This window comes from Mustela nivalis, assembly GCF_964662115.1.
Source record: "Mustela nivalis genome assembly, chromosome: 14".
NCBI lineage: Eukaryota > Metazoa > Chordata > Mammalia > Carnivora > Mustelidae > Mustela > Mustela nivalis.
This window is the reverse complement of record NC_139033.1, coordinates 13073574-13090233: the sequence shown is the minus strand read 5'-3', so window position 1 is coordinate 13090233 and position 16660 is coordinate 13073574. Positions and strand designations below refer to the sequence as shown.

Sequence of the window (16660 nt, the reverse complement as noted above, 5' to 3'; positions counted from 1 at the left end):
AGTTTTAGATGGAAAGTGGCTTCTAAGAGCAGCTACTTCAAACTTTCCATCACGCAGGGGAGCCCCTTCCACGATATGCCTGAAGAGCTCGGGTGTCAAAGAAGCTACGAGCTCCTCAGAGAGCCCGCCTCACTTTCAGGCTCCTTTTTGTTTATGGCTGGAGTATATTAAAGCAAGTCCCACACATCATAAGGCCCATATAATTTCACCTAACAATACTTCATTATGTGTCCGACAGTAAAGAATCTTCACAGTGAACAATACAATATCATCACCAGACCCAACCAAATGATATTCCTTAATATTGTCCAATACCAGATCACATCCCACCACCAAAAGGGTCTTTCACTGGGTCTTTTACTTTCTAATGGTTCCCCCTTTTATCCTAACAGTAAGACAGGCCGGGATATCATTCAAACAACACAGGAGGGTATAAAGGATATCTGCCTCACTCTAATCACCCTCCCCAGAAGCAGCACCCAATAAAGGATTTCGGTGTATCCTTCTAGACTTTTCCTACACACACAATCATGCAGATACACGCTTTTTAAAAAAATTAACATAAAGTTACTAAAATACTGTTGTACAACTTTTTTTTTTCATTTACTATTTCTTCAGCATCTTTCCATCTCCACATAGAAAGATCTTGAGGTCATTCTTTAACTGTTAAGATAACTGCCTTGTAAGGAGCCCAGATCTCTCCCTTGACTTCCAGGGAAAGGCCAGTGTTAAGGGACTGTGGAGAGTAAGTCCCAGCGGGAGAACCCCTGAGTGCTCTGGGTCAGCCCAGCCTGAGAAGAGGGGAGCCTCTGTGGGCTGTCACAACATCAACATGGTTGCAGGGCGGCGCCGCCAGACCTTCTCCCCACACCACCCCGACTGCTGCAGAATCCAACCCCTGCTCCGGGCCCTGGGAGAGTCGCTTCCTCCTGATGAGGGCCGATCCTTTCCAGCTACTGATGGCCGCGAGCCAAGTACCTCTGGCCTGCGGTGCTCATCTACTTCAACAGAGCCATCTAGTGGAGTGACAAAGTGGCACACGGGATTCTTGCGCTTCTCCAAATCTAGGCAGAAAAAGGATGAAACATCATCACTATGACCAAGAACCCTGAAGGAGCCCTTGCCTCCTCTGTCCACATCCCCCTTAGAGTGGGACCCTCCAAAGTGTTCTTTCCTTTTCCTTCTCTTGAAAATGAGATTTCAGAGTATAAAGGAAAAGAATCTGTCAGTAACTCATGGGTAAGAACCCAAGGGTTCAGTACCCATGGGTCAGTAACCCAAGCATGCCCCAACCCAAAGATCATTGGATCTACTGGCATGAAGCCAGGTGGAGAATAAACATGGCCTGGGTCTGTATCTTCTTCCACCTGCTGCAAACAGGAACTATTCCCTGACTCTTCAAATGTCACCTCTTCTACAACATCCTTGACTCCCCTGGAGAGAACTAAGCCCTCCCGCCTCTGCCTTTACAACCTGGACCCAAGCGTCTAACCTAATAGTGAGCACATTATGCTGTGAGCACTGGGCTAACACATCTGTCTCCTGCAGATTATGGGCAGCTACACGACACAGACCACATGACGGGCCCCCTGGGCCTGACACCTGAGAATTATCTAGTTCATTAGGATTTGGCTTGGTTTTCCAATTGCTGCAGACTCCCCAAGAGAGGCTTCCCTTTGAGGCATCATGTTTGAAAAGTGGGCTCTGGGCACCACTGTGAACCTGGAGGTCCCACCCACCGCAAGGCCTCGGGGGCCGCCGCAGGCCCCTCCTGCCAAAAGCCCGGGTAGCACTCACATTGCATATACCACGCCCGCCAGATGGCATTATTGAGGCGGATCTTGTCTCTCCACTGGAGCTTCAGGCCCTTGAAATTCTTCCATTTGGGGGATACCAGCTTCCCACTGAAAGGTAAGACAAAGAAGGGAAACTTAGTGGTTCCTCTGAACATGAAATGAAATGGAGAAGTGCCACCCACTCACTCCAGGCCTCAACATTCTGGATTAATCCATCATAAGAGACAGGCTAGGCTTGACAGAAGATACCAGTCACTTTGGGATTTCTTCAGTGATCAGCAGTAGGGAAAGGGGAGGTGGGAGTGGGGGTGGTGACGGTGTCAGTGCACAGCGGGGAAAGGACTGGCCACGCATTGGTAGGTGCTGGAATGGGATGATGGCACACGGGTTCACTGTCTTAGTCTGCCGATGTTCACCTTTTAAATTTTCCATAATTAAAAGTTAGAAAATCTTTTGATTTTTCAATGTATCAGATCTTCATGTTGTACACCTTACCTCAGCTTATGCAATGTTGTAGGTCAATTACAACCCAATAAAGCAGGGGGTGGGAGGAAGAAAGAAAGAAATCCGCCAGCAAATAAGTAAAAGCCAAGCTCCTTTACCCTGGTCCACCTCCTCTGTCACCAGTCCCCAAAAGGCATTTACAATGCAGGCACACAAACCATCCCATTGGCCTCTCCTGCCTCCAGTCCTGTGCACCCATGGTCCTCCCTCCTCACGGGCCTCCTTCTGCCCCCTCCTCCAACAGCATCTCCTCCGTGCTGGCACTGGCCTCCTCCAGGCTGCTGATGGACTCCTTCAGGGTTCCCGGAGGACCACTCAAATTCAAAGGTGGCACTCAGCCGCCCCCCACAGGGCAGTACCCACACCCACAGCTGCATGTAGTGCCCGGCAGCTCACCGAGGGGAGGACCTGTTAGGTGTTATCCCCCAAGTGCCTAGCACAGACCCCGGCACATAGCAGGATCTGGGAATAATTCTTCTCTGGATGAGCTATGGAGCCCTTGAACCCCAGCCACCCGCAGGCGAGTCACTCCCCAGTGGCAGGGGCTTCTCAGACAGTCTAGTTTGCCACGTGCTATGTCAAAAGCCAACTTTGGGCAGGGCAGCTGACACTGGGCTCCTTTTTCCAGAAGGCTTGAGATGGACAAGGCAAGATCTTCAGTCTGTACCCTAGTGGGTTCTGGTGGTTCTACCTGGCTGTGAGCCACAGCCCTGCCTCTTCTGCAAACCCACTCAGAAAGACCTCGCGAGGAACAGCAACTGGTCTCCAAAGACAGCCCCCAAGCCATAAGCCCTGTATGAACCTGAGAACTAGGCTTAAAAGCAAAGCCCCTGGCTGGGCACCTGGCAAAGACCTCGTGCCTCTTGCACCTATCCCAGCGAGCCGGGGTTTGGCTCACACGGGGCAGAAGGCTGGGAGTCCCAGAGAGAAAACGTCTTGGGCTGTCCTCACAGAGTCTGAGGGACAGACCGAGCAACAGCCTCAGCTCAAAGGGTTGGACATTTCCAACCCATCAGACACCTTCTTTGCCACTTCTGCTCAGTCCGAAGGTACTCCTAAGCCACCTCCAAGTGGTCTGTTCGCCCTCAGCCTCAGCAGCCAGTGGCTAGGCCTCAAGCCTCTGCTGCATCGCGTGTGCACCAGGCAGCTTTGCGGTCAGGTAACTTGTCTGACACCCAGTTCCTGGGTAAACTCAGGATAATGCCATTTCCTCCTGAGCGTTTTGATAAGGATCGTGTACATATACATATACACTTAGACACATATAACTGGCAAACCCTACCGCAAAATACATCATACATAGCCATCTCAACTATTTGGACTTAAGTTACCACTGAAAGGCCTGAGTTTTAACATCATCTGACTTGAAAAGTTCTTTGTGTTTGCCTCCACTGTCATGTGGCTCTTTCTCCTCCAGGGGAGGAAAAAAGTGACACCCACAGGCCCACCCTTGATACTAGTGAACAAAGACCAGGACAGAGGGCAGCCTTGTCTCAGAGCTTGGAAGGCAGAGACCCTCACTCATGCATTCGACAAAGGACAAGCGCTACAAATGGGAGAAAGGAACAGATGGGGCACGTGAGGCCCCGCCCCTGTGCTGAGGGTCCACAAAGAAGAGCAGAGGGCTGTGGGAGCACAGAGTTGCATAACCAACCCAGCCTGAATAGTCAGGGGAGGCTTTCCGGAGGAGGTGACATTTCAGCTACCACCTAGAAGATAAGGAGACAGGCTTAACCTCAGCCAGGGGGTGGCCCCTGCTGCTCTTCTGCAAGCCTGTGGTGGCCCTGGGGTGAGCAACCACACACCCAGTCTAGAGCTCCTGTGGTGGGGGGGGGCTGTGGGGGGTGCGGCGCACGTGTGGGACACTTGACACCAGGCTGGAGAGCAGAGCACACGGCAGAGTAGATTAGGTTCCACAACTTGGCAAAACCAACCCTCTCTCCCCTCTTCTGTAAGACCTTCCAGCAACTTGGTATCTAGCTAGGCAGGTGGTTCCCAGAAACAAAACAAAACGGAAAACTGTGTCTCTGTTTTTTAATTTCCTTAAAGAGAGAAAAGACACTTTTTCCGTAATTGACAGCTTTCTTATGCTGAAGCCAGGATTCAAAGGTCACTCTCTGTGTGGAATCCTTCCAGGGTGTTTGCTGCTACACAGATGACCGCGGACGACAGAAGCAGAAGGGACGCCATGCGAATGAGGAGTCCAGGGAAGAGAAAAATCTCTGGTGTCCCGAGTGCTCTGTAAGAACCAACCATTGTGCTTAACTACAGACCAACTCTTACCCCTGCTTGTTAAGAAAAAGTGGCTAACGTGCACACAAGACCATCTCCTCAGAGACGTCAGATCACGCCGGCAGCTTCGATTTCGTAAAGTGAAGAGGGGAAGATACAAAGGAAGCTCCAACTCTGCGAGCTAGAAACCAAACTGGACAGGGGGCAGTGTGGGGTTCTCCCGTTCTTCCTCCTTGCCTGCTCAAATGGTTCACTTTTCCTTGATGTTTACATCAAATTTGGCCAAACCTCAGCACAAATACGTAGGAATCCAGAACGTCCAACTGCTGTCCGACTGTCGTCCCAGGTTTCTGTAATATCTCAACAGTCAACAGGGGGTGCTCAACCAGCACGAAGAAGTGAGTCCAAAACCCAAACCTAAGCTGCCCACAGAACTAGAGACAGTGAAAGAGCAGTGTCTAGGATGTTTTTTTATGGTGACTGACCACCCCTGGCCCATAGAAATTTCAAGACAAGGTCTGAAAAAGCAGCACAAACAGTTCTATATATCGAAGTACTACAGAGAAAAAAGGACTCCATAGACACATTTTTAGGAAAATGGGGGGTAAATTTCTTTAAGTCTCCTCACCGATGGGCTTCTCAGAGCCTTTGGTCCACTGATGTCATCATCAATCTTCAAGGAGGGAAGAGGAGACATTCCTTATGCAGATATCCACAGACCAAACCTGGACTGAGACCCTTATCATGGGGGGGCACCCAAAGTCTAGTTTCCCAGGGAACACACTGGGGATGGGTTGCTCTACACACTTGTAAAAGGGACTCGTAGCTCCTTTGGCAGCGCTCTCCAGAGCAGTGGCCCCAGAAAGCATTTGCAGTCAGATTTCTGCTCCCCCAACCCTGCCCCAGCTTCACTCATCCTCCAGAAATGGCTGATGGAGTCCTTCTTGGTCTAACTCAAGAGTATGCTACTTTCCTTCCTTTTGGAGGGGAGGAGGAGAAAGAATCTTAAGCAGGTGCCCAGCACGGAGCCCAATACTAGGGCTTGATCTCATAATCCTGAGATCAGGACATGAGCCAAAATCAAGCCAGATGCTCAACTGACTGAGCGACCCAGATGCCCCACCACATTCCTTCTTTAAAGAGTAACCAGAAACACATGACAAAAAATGTTTAAGACCACTGGCTTCGCCTCAATAAACAAAGCCCTCTTCCGGCCTCACCTCCCCAAACTGCCCTCCTACATACCCCATGGGCTTCCCTGTCAGAAGAATGACCCCGGATTCTCCCCAGACTACAGGAAGGCCAAGGTCTAGGGCTGACTCATCCCAGCACAATGCCTGGCACATGGGAGGCGCTTCTAAATATGGAGCTACTAAGTGACTGTTAACCTCCATAATGAAAAATCTTCCCGCTGCCCGGTCACGGACACTCTCCTGGAAGACAGGCTCACCGCCTGAAACAGGTAATTCAGAGTACAACAAAGGTCTCTCAGAACTGTTGGTGGTGGTGGTGGGGGGGGGTGCCTGGAGGGGCCCAGTTGATTGAGTAGCTGACTCTTGGTTCTGGCTCAGGGTCATGGATGGAGCCCGGCATGGGGCTGGCTCCGTGCTCAGTAGGGAGTTTGCTTGAGATCCTCTCTCTCCCCCTCTGCCCCTCCCCACCTCAAATACATAAATAAATCTTAAAAAAAAAAAAAAAAAAAAGACTGTTGTTGGATGGACTAGCAAACTGAATTCTTCAGAGGTCTGGCAAGAGACTGCTTTGGAATGGAAATTAAAGTGCAAGCTTTACACAAACAGGAGCTGAAATTAAGAAGAACTGGGGGTAGGTGGACCCAAGAGGGGACTTCTGTCTTCTGTCCGTCCCAGGTAGGATTAGCTCCTAACTCCCAGTCGGACCATTCTCTCCAAAGAAAGCAGGCAGAGGGCTCTAGGATCTGTCGCCACAGGTCCCAGAAGAGTGGGGGGCCCCATTCATTTGTTCACTGAACCATCCTTGCTTGTTATGGGGCAATATTTCTTCCCCATTCCTCAAAATGCTTCCTGGACACCCAATAGCAAGTTATCCCTAGCCCTGCCTCTCCTTTATTCCCACCCAGCCTAGCAGCGTGGGTTATGTCAGCAGGGAGTGTAGGAGGAGGATCCGGAGTGGGCGGTCCCGGCCCGTCCCTGCCTCTCCTCTTGGGAGCAAGCTGCCATTTGTCCTGCTCTGCTCCTGCAGAGCCTGGGGTGGGGGATGGGGCCTGTCCTAGTCCAGGACTGCCGGAGACGCCTGGAAAGGCAGTCTGCGGTTCACTTGTAAGCCATACCCTCAGCCTGATCAACAATAAAGGTAACATTCTGGGGCGCCTGGGTGGCTCAGTGGCTTAAGCCGCTGCCTTTGGCTCAGGTCATGATCTCAGGGTCCTGGGATCAAGCCTCGCATTGGACTCTCTGCTCAGCAGGGAGCCTGCTTCCCCTCTTTCTCTGCCTGCCTCTCTGCCTACTTGTGATCCTTCTCTCTGTCAAATAAATAAATCTTTAAAAAAAAAAATAAAGGTAACATTCTGGCTACCATTTATTGACTCTTTTTTATTGTGATCAAGTATACATAACATAAAACTTACCATTTGAACCATTTTAAAGCAGATGATTCAGTGGCTTTAAGCAATCTGCAATGCTATGTGCCCATCGGGGCTACCTAGGTTCACAACAGTTTTCATCATCCCAAAAGGAAGCCTGTACCCATGGAGCAGTCACTCCCCATCTCCTCCTCCCCATGCCCTGGCAGCCACTAATCTACTTTGTCTCTCTGGTTTGTTTCTTCTGGACACTTCATATAAACAGAATGATTAAATATGTGGTTTGCATGTCGCATTTTTCACTAGGCACACTAGTTTCAAGGGCCATCCACGTTGTAACAAGGGCTGGTCCTTCGCTGCTTTCCACGGCGGAATTCCATCCCCCTGGAGGGACAGACCACGCGTGCTTATCCTTGCACTCGCAGATGGGCATTTGTCGTTTCACCTTTTGGCTGTTACGAATAGTGCTGCTGCGGACCAACTGCTCTGTTTCAGTTCCCAAACCGTGCGGCACTCTGGCAGGGAAAAGAGGGCTGATCAGTAAGCTGGCCCTGGGGACACAATGATGGGCAAAACCAACTTTGTTGGCGGGGCAAGCAGACGACTGTCTGTCAACATCCTCAATGCACATCCCTTTGACTCACAATCCCCCTGTTAGGAACTGATGCACGTGCACACGTGCACAAGGACACATATGGAGGGGTGCCTGGGTGGCTCAGTGGGTTAAGCCTCTGCCTTTGGCTCTGGTCATGGTCTCAGGGTCCAAGGATCGAGCCCTGAGTCGGGCTCTCTGCTAGGCAGGAAGCCTGCTTCCCCCCCACCTCTGCCTGCCTCTCTGCCTACTTCTGATCTCTGTCTGTCAAATAAATAAATAAATAAATAAATGAGGACACATATGGAAAGACATCAAACAGAAGCACTGATGTGGCAACCAAAGCTGGAAATAACTTACACACTCCTCAGAGGGAACTGGTTTGAAAACTGTGTCGTACCCACAGAGAGGGACACCATGGGGCAACTGCACAATAGCACACATTTTATGCGCTGAGACGCAGGTAGAGCCACAAGCTATAGGAAGCGAGGAGGACACTGAGGGGCAAGATGGACGGCGTAGCTACCGTAGGTATTTGTAACAGGGAGCTACGCACACAAGACACACGGGCTGGGCCGAGAGGGAGAAGAGACAGCTTGTCAGCCAATCTCAGAGAGATGCAGGAGAAACAGGGAACAGGGAAACAGTGATTTCCCTTTAGAGAGCTAAATTGGAGAATGAAGGGGTTCAGTTGGAGACTTAGTTTTCGCTGTTAACTGTTTCATACTGCTGAAATACAATACAGGTTATTATTATTATTATTATTATTATTTTTTTTTTTTTCAAAATAAGTAAGGCAAAAAGACCAGGTACAGTTCAAGACCTTATAAGAGAGCTTCGGGTTAATTGGGGAAGGCAATTAATCACATGAACAGATATAAAATTCATGTGCAAGTCAATTTTGTGAACTAGACCCAAATATGAGGATAATGCTTATTAAGTGGTTTCTTTAATGAGTGAGTAGATTAATAATGCTCAGACCGGTCTCTCTTCCAGGATTCTCTTTTTCTTCAAAAGAGCGGTCTCTATTGGCTTTTCTGGATCTGGGCCTGGTTCCACAGGCAGCTAGGAGCCAAAACTAACAGGCTCCAGACGGACAAAGGTTCATTGAGGAGCCAAGACGTGGGGAGCAGGCACAGCGAGAGGCACGGCAGGAGGAGGGCAGTGTGTTTAACGGAATCGCCAGAGCTGTGGGCCTCCGCCCTGGGCCTCCTGCCCGAGCAGAGCCTCCTCCCAGAGGAAACTCGTGAGGCTGTCAGGCCCTGCTCCCACGCCTAAACATGGGTCCTCCCTCCTGCCCCCGCAACTCATCCTCCTCGGGGGTTGCTTGGTGTCTATTTTACTTTCTTATATTCAAAGAAAGTCCTGTTGGAGAAGCAGATTCTGAGGGCAATGACAGCAAGGCAGGAACACACCTTCCTGAGGTCCTTGTCCCCAGGTCTGTCCTACTGACAAGGTAAGCGAGTGTGTGTTGTGTGCATGTGTGTACGTATGCTGATGTATGTGGTGTGTGGGTGTGTGATTTATATGGGTGTGTGTGTGTGTACAGGTGTGTGGTCTGCATGTGTGACTATGTGTGTGAGAAAGCACACTTGTGTACATGTGTGTACTAGTGTCTAGGTGTGCGTTTGCCCTCATGTGTGAGCATGTTTGTGAGGGCCTGTCTGTTTTGTGTAAAAAACAGGGAGTAATCATTTCTTTTATTTTTTTAAAGATTTTATTTATTTGACAAAGAGTACAAGCAGGGGGAGCAGCAGGCAGAGGGAGAAGCAGACTCCCCGCTGAACAGGGAGCCCGATATGGGGCTCAATCCCAAGACCCTGGGATCATGACCTTAGCCCAAGGCAGACGCTTAACCGACTGAGCCACCCAGGCACCCAAGGAGGAATCATTTCTATAACCTTCAAAAATTAAAGCAACTTGAAGGAGTTGACACCAGGCAAAATCAGAGAAGCTGCAGTGGTGATCTCTCATTCACCCTGCGAATGCTGGTGACGTGTGTCCTTGCTGGAAGCAATCCCTCCTGCGTCCTGGCCTTCCATAAGGGGGCAGACACCGCCAAGCTTGTACCACTTCTAAGACAACAGGGAAAGGAGAAGAGTTTCCATTTCCGAACAAGGGATATGAGCTGTCCGAGCCCCAGCTTCTATATAAAATGGTGTCAATGTCCACCTCACTGGAAGAATTACAGGACAGAGGGAGCACCAGCCAATGCTGGGGCACGCAGCTGAACAGCAGTCAGTTCGGGGCATGTTGCTGAGTTTTAAAGCCCGGAGTTTCCAAATTCTAGCCATAACTGGACTTTCAGGCAGGAGCAGGGATGCTGGGCAGGGAACCATTTAAAGCCAGATTCATTTGTTTATTTGTCAGGGTGTTCAGACTCCTTTGGACGGGGAATGGGACCAGACTTAAAACAAGAAAAAATGCTATGACACTTCAGGTTGCATCATTTGTTAATAAATTTTAATACTTAAAAAAAAATCTGTGCATTAGCCATATGTCTCTCTTGCAGTATTGAGCTGTCTGTGCCCTATGCCTTTTAAAAAACTTTTTTTTTTTTTTAAAGATTTTACTTATTTATTTGACAGACAGAGATCACAAGTAGGCAGAGACGCAGACAGCGAGAGGGAAGCAGGCTCCCTGCTGAGCAGAGAGCCTGATGTGGGGCTCAATCCCAGGACCCTGAGATCATGACCTGAGCCGAAGGCAGAGGCTTATTAACCCATTGAGCCAGCCAGGCGCCCCCTAAAAAACTTTTTTTTTTGAAATAATTATAGACTCACGGAAAGTTGCAAAAATAGCACAAGGAGTCCCCAGTCCTTCTCCAGGGCGGCATCCTCCACAGCTGTAAGCACAATCTTGCCACTGGGACAACAACCCTGCATCTGATTGATAACTAGACTACAAATCTTCAGTTTTCACTATCCATTAAAACGTACGCTGTTTTTCTCTTGCTATTTTATGTTAGTAATGCCATAATATTAATTTGTGATGTTTCTACAAATGTTTCCCTTAAGTTTTGGAGTTTTACTTCTTGATATAACATATCTTCGAATTAAGTAGATTTTACATGTGTGCAGTCATGTCTACTGGTCTTCCTTTATCATTTCTTTTATTGCTTTGCCGCCCGCCCGTCTACCCCATGAGACTGTTTCCATTAATCTCCCTTTAAAAAGTTATTTTTAGTCTTACTGATTCTAAATTATACACCCACACTGAAGGAAAACTCAAACGACACAAAATAGTACAATAAAGCAAAGCTCCCTGTAATTCCACTACCTAGAAATAACCATTATCTGAATTTTGGTGACAATATTGTGTAGTGAAGAAATGAAATAACCTTATCCAAAGAGAGTCTGGCCTTTGCCCTTGGCTCCTGGGAGGTGACCTCTTTGCCCCTGGAATGTCCTGCCTGACTGGAGTATCTTTGTTTGCCTGGGGGCTTTGGTCTCAGGAGACTCTAACAATCTGATTCACTATAGGGGTTTTGGACCACACAGTATCAGTTGCAATCTCCAGAGGAACTGATAACTAAAGATATTAGCCAGATCTCCAGGAGGCGCTGGGGACCAGAAGGTGGCCACACAGGCAGTATGTGATCAAGCCCCATAAAAACCTCGAACACCAAAGACTCAGGTGAGCTTTCCTGACTGGCAAGGCTCCATGTGCGTTGTCACACAGTGTGGTGGGAAGGAGGTAATGCCAGCAGAAGGATGGCACTGAATGCCTCTTCAACTCTGCCTTATGCACCCCTTCCCTTGGCTGATTCAATTAAAGGCTTTTTCCTGTAATAAACCCATAATGAAGACTTTAAGTTTTCAGTGAGTTCCCTGAGTCCTTCTAGAGAATTGTTCAACATGAGGATGCTTTCGGAAATTCCTCTAATTTACAAGCTGGTGTTACAAGTGAGGACAGTCTTGTGGACTATTATCCCTAACTTTGTAGTTGGTCCTTAAACCCTTGTAATATACATATATTCGTGTATATATATATACTTACACATATGAATAAACAAAATATTTAAATATGTTGGATCATTAATTCTATTTTATAACCCATTTTCATTTATGTTACAGGTATCTTATTATGCCAATAAATATAGTTTTATATAATTTTTATTGGCTTTATATATTTATCACAATCTACTTAACTTTTTCTTCATAAATAGACATTCATTTACACTAACGGACACATGTTGTTTCTGTTTTTTACTATTATAAACAATGCTGTGATGAACATCCTGTTACTTACATTTTTGTGCAATTACATGACTGTTTCTGTGAGATAAATACCTAGAAACTCAAAAGCTGAGTTGGAGGGTATATATATATATTTATAATTTTATTACAAAGAATCAAAGCTTATACTAATTTACAGATCCAACAGCAATGATTAGTGTCTATTTCCCCAAACCAGTACTTACATTAGTTATTATTAATGTTTGTGAAGCCAACAAGCAAAAAAATCAGTTGATTTTTTGGTTCCCACTTATTATCTTTTTATGCTTATTAGCCATTGGAACTTGTATGTTAGTTATCCACCTATCTTTTCCTTGTTTTGTGTTGCGTGAGAGCTCTTAATGTGCTAGGAATGTCTGCAACACATACGACAGAGTTATTGGGCATATCTTTGATGGTCTAACTCGGCCTTGACCATTTATGGTGTGCCTTGCTTTGGTTTTTGCTCTACTCTACTTTTTGTATGTATCGTGGGCTTTTGTTGTTATTTTTAGTAGGAACTTCTCATTAATGTAGTCAAAAATTTTAAAGTCTTTTCTTTAATGTTTTTACTTTTTTGTCCGTACTTTAAAAAGGCTTTTCCTATGCCCAAACTGTGAAAAGTGTTCCAGTTTTCACAGCTCCAGTGCTCTCACAGCTCCACAGTTTATAGTCAAGTCTTAGGTCCACTGGGATTTATTTTGCTGTAATATGTGTTAAGGAGATCCTGCTTTAGTCAATGGTTCCTACTTATTTATTAAGTAATCCAACTTTCCCCTGCTGGGATTAAAATACCATCTTTATCCTACACTACGTTCTCATATATGTATTTGGGACTATTCCTGAACATCCTATTTCTTTTGGTGTTTTGTGCATGTGTTTTTAAGGGTTACACTTTTTACATTTAACTCTAATTCATCTAAAGGAAAAAAATCAATTTACTTCTTTATACAGCTCACCCTAATTAGCTATCTGATTATCTCACCTTGCTCAACTATTTTATGAAACTTCCATTAACATATATTAAATTATAATATACACTAGGGTCTGTTCTGGGGCCTTGTGTCACTGATGATTCATGTCTAATCCTATGCTAGCATAACACTGATTATTAAATCAGTGTTAATACATTTGTAATATACTTTACTATCTAGTTTAGGTTGGTCCCCATCATTTTTTTAAAATGTTAGAATCCTTGCCTTTTTTTTTTTTTTTTTAGATTTTATTTATTTATTTATTTATTTATTTGTCAGAGAGAGAGAGAGAGAGAGTGAGCACAGGTAGACAGAGTGGCAGGCAGAGGGAGAAGCGGGCTCCCTGCTGAGCAAGGAGCCCGATGCGGGACTTGATCCCAGGACGCTGGGATCATGACCTGAGTCGAAGGCAGCCGCTTAATGACTGAGCCACCCAGGCATCCCAGAATTCTTGCCTATTTACTCTTCCATGTTCCAACTTTACAATCACTTTGTCAAATCTCAAAAGACAACTATTCTGGTATTTTGATTAGAGTGGTACTTAATAAATAAATTAATGTGGGCAGGGCTGACCATTCCATCTGGGTCATCTCCATCCTAGATCAGTGTACGTTTCGTTACTTATTCAAGGCACTTACCTTACTTAAAATATCAGAGGAATTTGAAGCTGTCAAGTATTTTATAATTTACTTCATCTACATCTTTCACATTTCTAATCATATACTTCTTTAAAAAAAAAAGATTTTATTTATTTTTGGGGAGAGAGACAGAGCACAGCAGGGTGGGAAGGGCAGAGGGAATGGGAGAAGCAGGCTCCCCACTGAGCAGGGAGCCCTGGGATCATCACCCGAGCCAAAGGCAGTTTACCTGAGCCACCTGGCACTCCTAATCATAAATTTCTATTACTGGTTTAAAATAATGTAAGAAGAAAATTTAGAAAGCTAAACCAGCAAAATTAGTTACACACCCAAACACAAACTCTGTCTACATTTTACTGTATTCAACTTAGCATACTCTGGCCCCGCAATTAGCTAGCTAGTATGGTAACCGCCACCCTCACCCTGATCAAAGCCACCAAGCCACAGACACTCTGACGCAAGTCAGAAGCTTCTACCATATCAGTACTAGGCGTAACTACCCTCAAAGAATTCAGCCATTTCCTAGCACTTTTTTTTTTTAAAGATTGATCGACTGATTGATTGATTTGACACAGAGAGAGAGAGAGAGAGAACGCACACAGGCAAGGGAAGAAGCAGAGGGAGAGGGAGAAGCAGACTTCCAACTGAGCAGGGAGCCTGATGGGGCTTGATCAGAGGACCCTGAGTTCATGACCTGAGCTGAAGGCAGATGCTTCATTGACTGAGCCACCCAGGCAGCCCTTCCTTAGCACTTTTATCCACCTACGCAAAAAGGTAATTAGTAGGTTCAAATATTCACCACAGTTAAGATTTTTATGTAAAAGATGAAAACTCCACCGACATCTGGCCTAAAGGGAAAGTAAATTAACAAAGGCCTCCAGCCAGAGGACACACCTGAGGTCAGGACTCTAGTAACTATCCACCAGAGAGGTAATAGAAATAGATCAGTAGGGCGCCTGGGTGGCTCAGTGGGTTAAGGCCTCTGCCTTCGGCTCTGGTCGTGGTTCCGGGATCCTGGGATTGAGCCGGGTGTTGGGCTCTCTGCTTGTTCGGGGGCCTGCTTCCTCCTCCTCTCTCTCCTCTCTCTGGCTGCCTCTCAGCCTGCTTGTGATCTCTGTCAAGTAAACAAATAAAATCTTTAAAAAAAAAAGAGGGGCGCCTGGGTGGCTCAGTGTGTTAAGCCGCTGCCTTTGGCTCAGGTCATGATCTCAGGGTCCTGGGATCAAGTCCCGCATCGGGCTCTCTGCTCAGCAGGGAGCCTGCTTCCCTTCCTCTCTCTCTGCCTGCCTCTCTGCCTACTTGCGATCTCTCTCTGTCAAATAAATAATAAATAAAATCTTTAAAAAAAAAAAAAGAAAGAAAGAAAGAAATAGATCAGCAGATGTTTCTGAGTTCCTATGAAGTCTTTCTACAAATACTGGCAAGAAACAAATTTGTTATTATTATCATTACCAGTCGTTTTCAAGGCACTGCCAGCTACCTAACCCACTTAAAAGGCAGAGATATCTGAAGCTGTCTGATGCATTTCAAAGGATAAGGTAACACTCTTCAGGTAGCCAAGACCTATAAATAGGCTTTAAAAACACTGGCTCCTTTTCTAAAAGTCAGCTTTGACAATTAAAGAAAACCACTGCAATCTGCTCTCCACTGAATTTGAAACCCAAACCTTGACTTTGATAGGAACAAGGGTCGCAGTGACAGTATAGGTACCATTGACCAAATCCCCCCTTTTCTGGGGGCAGGAGCTAGAGCTAGCAGGTTAATTCTATGTAGCACCTACTCTAATGCCCATGTAAAATGGTGCTTAACAAAAGAAATGAGTTGATGATGAGAAGGAGAATGTTTTCAGGTTGCATGTGGGCTAGAGAGCCTGAACACTGTAGCCAGATTAATTTGGCAGGGATACCACTTTCTTCCTGACACTATCCTGATTTACTTATTTAACACTGTTCTAGCTGCGAACGATACAGCAGCAAACAATACAACATTCCTCGTCCACAGAGCTTATATTCACAGGGAAAGACAGACAACCAGGTATGTGCTATGTTGGGAGCCCTTGTGGTGTGGAACAAAAGCACGGTGGAGGGAGCGGAGGTGCTGTTTCTACAGGGTGAGGTGTGAAAGCAGAAGGCGGATCCTGTGGGCACTGATGGATCCCGGCTTCTGCCTCAACAAGCCAACAGAACCGCTTTTGCCAAGGATGCGGACGGCCTCTACACTATCAAATCAGTCACTGTCAGACCTCACCCGAGTTTCCTCCAACATCTGCCCCTACCCCATTCCCAAGACCTCACCCACTGTCCAGCCTACTCCTATGCCAGGCTGCTCTCCCCTTCACCAGCTTTTCCTCCCCCTTCCCACAGTCGAGGGGCTTGACCTGAACCCTCCACACCCCACACTCTCTCCCTCGCCTCCCCTCTACCCGCATGCCAGGATGACCTCAACAACTCTCTCACACCTCTCCCCTGCTGAAGCTCCTGCAGGGGTTCTCACAGCTTAAAAGGTAGAACAGAGGAGCGCCTGGGTGGCTCAGTGGGTTAAGCCTCAGGTCATGATCTCAGGGTCCTGGGATCGAGCTCTCCATCGGGCTCCCTGCATTAGGAGGAGCCTGCTTCCTCCTCTATCTTGGCTGCTTCTCTACGTACTTGTGATCTCTCTGTGTCAAATAAATAAATAAATAAATAAAAATTTGGTTTTTTAAAGGTGTAACAGAGTCCCTACTCAGGAAGGTAGAGCCCCCCCCCCCCCCCAGCTGCACACACCTGGTGTAAACAAGCACTTCACTCACCCGGCAACTCCATCATCTTGCAGATCCTAGCCTCCCGAAGGATCCCTCTTGGACCACTCTCAGTGTAAATTACTAGCTAAGCCCTCTTCTAACAGGCTGTACCCGCCGCAATCTGCCATTACCTACTCATGTATATGCTGATTGTATCTACAACAGACTGCGATTTCCATGAGGAAGGAGCTGTGTCTATCCCATTCACCGACATCTGACTTGTCCCAGCACAGCGCCACCATATAACAGGCTCTCGAGTATATGCTGAGTGACCTCCAGAGTGAAAACACCAGTGTGCTCCTACTGCCCACAGAGCCCCTCTGCAGACTAGAGCAGCTGCTGGCCTTGCCCCATTGGTCCTGCACTCT

The 16660-nt window shown here is 47.0% G+C and overlaps 1 protein-coding gene and 1 long non-coding RNA gene across 8 annotated transcripts in view; one reads left to right on the top strand and one right to left on the bottom strand.

Moving 5' to 3' along the window:
* Nucleotides 1-16660, bottom strand: part of MLXIP (MLX interacting protein) — a 60261-nt gene that overhangs the window by 15063 nt on the left and 28538 nt on the right. For all 7 annotated transcript variants that reach the window (XR_014302583.1, XR_014302584.1, XR_014302585.1 and 4 more), the window contains exons 2-3: nt 1798-1904; nt 979-1064 (exon numbers count right to left, since the gene is read on the bottom strand). Coding sequence is in view for 3 of the 7 variants with exons in the window: in XM_082698381.1 (XP_082554507.1) it covers nt 979-1064; nt 1798-1904 (193 nt within the window). In the remaining 4 variants the exon portion in view is untranslated. The remainder of the gene's footprint in view (nt 1-978; nt 1065-1797; nt 1905-16660) is intronic.
* Nucleotides 8933-10242, top strand: LOC309847804. Its single transcript, XR_014302636.1, has 2 exons — nt 8933-9140; nt 9399-10242. It is a non-coding gene; the product is annotated as an uncharacterized lncRNA (long non-coding RNA).